At 36.3% G+C, this 7,513-nt stretch overlaps 1 protein-coding gene across 2 annotated transcripts; it reads left to right on the top strand.

The window, feature by feature from the left end:
* Positions 1-488: 488 nt before the first annotated feature.
* Positions 489-6,656, top strand: LOC132609951 (uncharacterized). Of its 2 annotated transcripts, none has more exons than XM_060324174.1 (8): positions 489-699; positions 1,757-2,872; positions 3,416-3,506; positions 3,595-3,752; positions 3,848-3,899; positions 4,690-4,769; positions 4,875-4,968; positions 5,801-6,656. In XM_060324174.1, the coding sequence occupies exons 2-8, from the start codon at positions 1,778-1,780 to the stop codon at positions 6,358-6,360; spliced, it is 2,130 nt and encodes a 709-aa protein (XP_060180157.1). In that variant the 5' UTR covers positions 489-699; positions 1,757-1,777; the 3' UTR covers positions 6,361-6,656. The 2 variants fall into 2 exon arrangements, with proteins under 2 accessions (XP_060180157.1, XP_060180156.1); XM_060324173.1 differs by having other exon boundaries at positions 1,751-2,872.
* The last annotated feature ends 857 nt before the right edge of the window (positions 6,657-7,513 follow it).

Genomic DNA, 7,513 nt, shown 5'->3' with positions numbered 1-7,513 from the left:
CAATAAGAATGATACAACTCTATATTTAAAAAGTTTAATTTCAAACTTCACAATTTACCCTTTATGAATTGATTTACAGCCACACAAATATATCTATGACTTTTTGCAGACCACGTGTTTCAAAAATCCTCTTTTCTTTCTTAAACCTCGTGCCTTGTCAAACCATACGTACATATCGTAAATGTTGAATCTCTTTAACTTCTTCATATATTCTATTTTTTTTTTTTTACATTTTGTATGAAAATCATGGCTCCGCCGCAAACGTTTTTATAATTATACAAATAACATCATTTTATTTTTTTATTTTTTGAACGGTGCCATAATTCTTGTTAACAGACATGACACGATTCGTTACAACCGTTAATTGGAAGGACGCAACAACGTGAGGGTAAAACCGTCCATATGAATATTATTAATAGTTGAAAGTGAAAGCCAGAAACTAAGAAAATATATAGCAACTCTGACCTTACACTTTCAAACATACCCAATTTTTCTTTGAAATCTTCAATTTATTTGACTTCATATTATTGAGATCATTTCCAATTTTTTGTGGGGTTTTGTCTTTTTTTTTTTTTTTTTTTTAATATATTTTATTTGGATTTTTTTGACTTGAGTCCACTTTGTTCTCAGTCTTCATTTCTATCCTGTAGATACTAAAGATCATCTTTTTTTTGGTGAAATAATTCCATGGTAATTAAGGTAAGCAAAATATTATTCTTTTTTAGCATGGTTATGTTTTGTTTTATATTGATTAGGTACAAGTTATGTTCTTGCTGGTAATTTGATTAATATTACTGTATTTTTGTTGTTGTAACTTGGTTACTTATTTACCCTTTTGAAAGATCTTTTTTTTTCTTCTTGTTGTGGGTGGTTACATATTTTATGTTTTGTCACAATTCTTGATCATATGGGAAATTTAGATTCTAAAGCTTTCTCCTTTTGTTGCTAAAGATCAATTTTTTTTTTTTTTTTGTGAAATAATTTATGCTGTTCTTTCATAATTCCATGGTAATTAAGGTAAGCAATTTTTTTTTTTTTTTTGCTCTGAATTTGTAGAAGTATAAGCATGTTTATGATAGTTTTATGTTGACTAGGTACAACTTATCCTCTTGCTGGTAATTTGATTACTGTATTCTGTTTTTTTTTTTTTTTTTTGTGAAATAAAATCTGGGGTTCCTTGATTAATTCCATGGTACTTAAGGTAAGCAAAATAGTTTATTTTTTCAATATTATTAGCTGAATTAGAAGTATAAGCAGGTTTATGTTAGTTATCTGTTGACCTGATTGCTTAATTACCCTTAATCTATTTTTTTTCATGGTTGTAGGTTTGGTATTATCTCTTTATCATAATTAGGGAATTTTGTGCTATATTCTTGATCATATAGGAATTTTGGACTTCAAAGATTTCTCCTTTTTTTTTTTTGGTTTATGGGGGATTACTTTTGGGGTTAGTTTTGGGAAGTGATTACCCTTTTGAAAGATCTGTTTTTTATTCTTTCATGGTTGTTGGTTTAGTATTATCTCTTATCATAATTGGGGAACTTTTTAGGCTAAATTCTTGATCATATATGGGAATTTTAGACTCTTAAAGATTTCTCCTTTGTGTTGTTTATGGAGATTTTGTTTGTGGTTGGTGGTGTGAATTGAAGTATTGGGTTGGTTTTTTAGTGATCTTTCCTGTTTGATTGACAATTTTTAAAATGTATTTCTTTCGAAGTCTGCTTCAAATTTAATTGTCTGTTCTTTGAAGGAGTAGTTTGAGTGTTGAATTGGAAGAATGATGGGAACTTACAATGAGACTGAAGAAGATAGTTTCTTTGATATACGTGACGAGACCGGTTCTCTCTCTGATTTGGGTTCGGATTGCTCTGATGGTTGTACTACTCGTAATGAGATTTCTGAACGTGCTTTGGGATATGAATTTTGGACTCAGGATCCTGAAAGCGTCGATGAACGCCGCCATAGATTCTTGAAATGGATCGGTTTGAACTCGGATTGTGAAAGCGAGACGAATGCTGATAGAATTAGGGATGGCAATGAGGCTGAGCTAGCGAATTCTGATTCCGAAATCAATTTTTTCTCCGGTCGATCTTCCGAATCTTTCGAGCCAAATGAAGCTCTGGAATTGGAGGAGGATGCTGAAGAGGATCATCCAACATATGGGAGAATTAGGAACCTGGACAATGGATCGGAGTTTGTTGCGGATGAAGTAGGCAAGGATGGCATGCTTAGCCGACTACGTGAAGTAGGTACAAACAGGATATTCACTATTGAAGAGTTTACGAGAAATCTCGGTTCATCGGCTTTGGTTCAACAGTTGCTGCATAGAGATTTTAAGGGATTTAGTATGGTTGATACAAAGTCGAAAGTGGGAAGTTTGCTTCAAAAACTCACTGTTTCCACCCGACATAAAGTGAGGTCAAAGGGAGTCGAATCAACTCAAAGAGTTCGGGTCAACACCAGTAAGAAGGAGTCGAAAGAACTGTCCTCGCTTTACACAGGCCAAGAATTTCTAGCTCATGAAGGCTCCATCATAACGATGAAGTTCAGTCCTTGTGGCCAATACTTGGCAAGTGCTGGCAAAGATGGCACTGTGCGGATTTGGAGAGTAATTGAAGATGAGATATCTAAAAACTTCAATGTTCAGGATATTGACCCTTCTTGTTTATACTTCTCACTGAACCATTTGTCCAAATTAGCTTCTCTCAATGACAATAGAGAGAAGACCAACGGGATGAAAATGATGAGAAAATCATCAGAATCAACTTGTGTTGTCCTCCCGCCAAAGTTATTCCGGATAACGGAGAAACCAGTGCACGAGTTCCGTGGGCATACGGGTGAAGTCTTGGCGATTTCATGGTCCAAAAATGGGGTCAGTATATTAACATCTCACTAATAGCATTTTTGGGTCCCTCAATTTTTGGTAAATTCTGATTTTGGTCCATATGATATACGACTCAACACATCTAACCTCAATTAATTAATGTGTGTTTTGGTCCCTTTTGTGTAGGAAATATGTTTTATTTGGACTATTAATATAGAGTAACAGACTAACAGTACAAGTTTAACATAATACATGGATAATTAAATGGTGGAAATTCATAGGCAAAGGGATCAAAAGTGCACATTTCAAGGAATAACTTTGGCGGAAACAACCGCCCTACCTTTCAAGGTGGGGGTTAGGTCTGCGCACACTCTACCCTCCCCAGACCCCACATGGTGGGATTATACTGGGCTTGTTGTTGTTGTGTTGAAGGTTAAATGTGCTTAGTTAGATATCACAAGGACTAAGATTAAAATTTACCACTAAGGGGGACCAAAAGTGTTATTAACCCGATATATTTTATGGCGTCATAAAAACATCATCCAACATGACTAAGTTGTAATATTCATGTACGGACATCATTTGCTGCAGTATCTGCTGTCATCTTCTGTTGATAAAACAGCTCGTCTTTGGCAAGTTGGACATGATAAATGCCTTGGTGTCTATTCGCATAATAATTATGGTGAGCCCATTTCTGCACTTTTTGCTCTTCTTGCAAGAACTACTTTTCTAAACTTTGAACTGGACGCTCATCTCATACTTGGATGCAGTGACTTGTGTCGAATTCAATCCCATGGATGATAATTATTTCATTAGTGGCTCAATAGATGGGAAAATACGTCTCTGGGAGGTGCATGGTTCTCGAGTGGTTGATTGGACTGATGTAAAGGAAATAGTGACTGCTGTTTGTTATTGTCCTGATGGAAAGGTTTGATTGCCTCCTATTTTTCCCCCTTATTAAAACTTAAAAGTGTTACTTAATTTTTGGAACTTACTTAAGTTTGTTGCTTGTGACTGGTGCAGGGTGGCGTTGTGGGATACATGGATGGCAATTGCCGTTTTTATGATGTTGTAGGTACGGAAGCTTGTCTTTTCTTGACCCTTTTTCTGGTTCTTTCATTTTGTCACTGTTTTGCTGATAAATGCTCTCAATTTGCTGGGAACTGATTTTATCCTGTGACTTAATTTGCTGGAGTAGGTTGTCATTATAGAGAAACATATAATTCTAAACTTCTAACCGCACTCTGCAAGTTATGATTTCCATATAATACTCATCGAGAATTCATTGGCGTGCCCAAGAAGTAAAGAAAGGAAGTTAAGTGTATGTCTTCGGAGAAGGTTGGCAAGCCTTCCATGACATATTGTCACAATAACCACCGTAATGGTACTATAAAATTCCATTTCTTGCGGTAGTGGGAGGCAGCAGGTACCTCTGTAGAATTAGTCGAGGTGCGCGCAAGTTGGCCCGAACACCACGGTTATAAAAGAAATCCATTTCGGGAGTGATATTGCCGCAACAGAGGAAGGGAAAACATAAGTTAACATACCTAGTGTAGTCCCACAAGTGAGGTCTGGGAAGGGTGAGATGTACGTAGACCTTACCTCTACCTTTGTGGGTTGTTTCCGGTAGGCCCCTGGAAAACTGCTTGAAATGTCAGTTGTTTTAGTGTAGCTTACCCGTTCTACAATCTGAGATATATTGTTTTTCTTTGTCTAAGGGGTGTAGTACCACACACCAAAGGATTCACGCCCTCCAGCCCCCCTTCCCCTCAATGCTACTCATGGTTTGCCAAAAGATTCTTGTGTTGGACTTTTCTGTCGGATATGTGGTGACAAAGTAATGGACTATCATTTCTTTGTTGTAGGTAATCGTTTGCAGATGGGCCTCCAGGTATATCTGCAAGGAAAAAAGAAGCTTACTAACAAGAGAGTAACTGGATTTCAGGTAATCATTTGTGTTTCTTTTCCTTACTTTTTCACAAGAACGGTTTCAGGTTTCTTGTACTGATTTTTATGCGCTTGAGAACTGACATAGACTTTCATCATGCAGTACTGCCCAGACGATTCGAGCAAAGTCATGGTTACTTCTGCTGATTCGCAAGTTAGAATACTTCGCGGATCCAACATCATCAGTAAATTCAAAGGTGTCTTGGTTGCGCACCCTCTTACACCCCCCCTCCCCACCCCCACCACACACACAAAAACCCAAAACCAAGTTCTTGTTTTCATCAAAGCTTTAGACTAGATTTTGTAAGCAAGAGCTTTCTGATAAGATGTTTTCAGCTATGTCGCTCGGACTCTTCAAAAGCTGCCTCACTATGTTGGATCCTCCAAATATGTACTATTTTTGGAGGATCTGACACGCATCCAACATCATTTTTGAAGAGTCCGTGGAGAAAATGACAAAAATAGTCCCTTATGTTTGAGGTTAGGTTCAAAATAGTCCCTTAAGTATGTACTTAACAGTTGTAGTTCTTTAAGTTTGCCAAAAGTTAACACTTTCAATCTCCATACAGCGCTATGCCTGCTAGATTTAACGGGAACTATGAAAAAAATAAAATAAGCGGGTACTCATATTTAGAGGTACAATTTTTGTAGTTTCTGCTATTTTTATTTTTTTTCTAGAGTTTGGTGCAACTTTTTTATGTGTAATTTCTGCTATTTTTGTCTCTTTTTAGTATCTAGTGTAGTTTTTTGTGTTGCACACTTTAGGATTTGATGGGACTTTCTTGGTGTTTATAGTTAAATCTTTTTCTTTTTTTTTCACTGTTTCCGTCAAATCTAACCGACACAGTTCGCTAAAATATTATACAGAGACTAAAAGTGCATACTTAAGGGACTATTTTAAACCTATCCTCAAACTTAAAGGACCATTTTGTCGTTTTCTCGAGTTCGAGCAACATTGGTTTTGAGTTATTCCCTTTCTGATTTGATACCAGGTAGATTTTCTGAAACTTTTTTCTGCTGCTTGTCCAGGAACTAAAAATTTGGGTAGCCAGTGTCCTGCATCATTCACGTCGGATGGGAAACACGTCCTCGCGGTCACTGAGGATTCAAATGTATATATCTGGAACTATAGTAATGAAGGCGGAACAACAACTAGCCAAGCGAAGAAAGTCCGGTCATCCGAGAATTTCTTCTCCGGAAATGCATCAGTTGCAATACCTTGGTATGGTTTTAAAACCAATCCAGGGACAACACTACCAGGAAGTGTTTTACCGAACGGGGATGTCAACGAGAACTCGCTCCCATCAAAGACTTCATCTTTACAAGATTGTTTCTCCTTGGGACGCGTATCTTTCTTAGATTCTCTATTAAAGGTGGGCTCCGCGACGTGGCCGGAGGAAAAATTGCCCGATTCAAGTCCTCCTGCAACTGTGTCCCCTTCTATATGTAAATCCGAATACAAGATCTTGAAGAGCGCTTGGCAAAACGCATTGAGCTCAAGTCATTTGTGGGGTCTCGTGGTTGTCACTGCGGGATTGGATGGTTGCATTAGAACATTCCTCAACCACGGGTTGCCACTTCGTTTCTGAGATTCTTGTCCCGGGATCTCGAATTCTGCTGCAGACAAAAGCCTGTGATTTTCCATTTCGTTGCTTGTAATTTTTTTATCAATTCTTGGTTCTGTAACCAAAATTTGTTTTAACAAAAGAAAATATTATATTCTATAGGTTATATTAGATTTCTTTGTGCCTAGGGCATGCTAGTCTATATATATGTACAATCTAGCCAAATTTATCTTAGTAGCTGGATCTACAAAGTTGTCATTATTACAGTATTCATATATATATGAAAGTCATAGTACATACATTATTATTCATTTGTTCAATTGATGTCTTTTGAAGTTGAGCTGTAAAATTGTGGTACTTAAAAGTTAAAACAGTGCAATTTTGAAGCTTATTTCTTAAATAGGTGTAAATTCTATGCAGCGATTTCTGACTTTTATAATTTATAATTTATAATTGGGTTAAGGTCAAAAACACACCTTAAGTATCATTTTTTTGTAGTTTCCTACCCGAACTATCAGATGTGAGACTTTCCTATCTAAATTATCACTAACTGGTTTGCAAACTAACTGTTTTGTAAACTAGTTGATGATAGTTTAGGTAGGAAAAATAAACAACTGATAGTTGAGATGTATTTTGCAAACTAATTAGTGTTTAGGTAGGAAACTCTCACACCTGATAATTTAGGTAGGAAACTCAAAAAAAATTAATTCTTGAGATGTGTTTTTAATCATTATCTCTTTATAATTGCCAAACAACTACGTACTCACTTTTGGGCCCAATTTGCTTCTGCTGAGTATTCTTTTGTTAGTTTTGAGTGTTCTTTTGTTAGTTTTTTTTTCTTAATCCGGATTTTTATATTTCAGTTACAGAGACCTTAATTAATCACCTGACTATCTCAATTATATCTGCAGATCTGATTAGAATTTTAGACCACATGATTGCAATTTCATTTTGTGTACGAGTTTTCAGTTCCAAGCTCTAAGGTTCTTTCTAGTAGTACATGAAACATCAAATTCACTACATATTGATGATTTGTCAGTCTTGTGGTCCTAGAATTGTCAAATATGACATGACCATGATCAAAGAGGAAATGTGGAACTTATACTTTCCTCTTGTTTTTTTTTCCCGGTTTAATCATCCGAAGAAGTCCACTGACTTGGCTAATTTGAATTAACGC

Source organism: Lycium barbarum, chromosome 9, assembly GCF_019175385.1.
Source record: "Lycium barbarum isolate Lr01 chromosome 9, ASM1917538v2, whole genome shotgun sequence".
In the NCBI taxonomy this organism is placed as follows: Eukaryota; Viridiplantae; Streptophyta; class Magnoliopsida; order Solanales; family Solanaceae; genus Lycium; species Lycium barbarum.
This window is presented reverse-complemented; position numbering and strand designations above follow the sequence as displayed.

Coding starts and splice junctions, on each gene's coding strand:
- LOC132609951 (XM_060324174.1), top strand. CDS start 1,778: ATGATGGGAACTTACAATGAGACTGAAGAAGATAGTTTCTTTGATATA. Junction 2,873..3,415: donor TTTCATGGTCCAAAAATGGG/GTCAGTATATTA, acceptor CATTTGCTGCAG/TATCTGCTGTCATCTTCTGT. Junction 4,770..4,874: donor AGAGAGTAACTGGATTTCAG/GTAATCATTTGT, acceptor TTCATCATGCAG/TACTGCCCAGACGATTCGAG.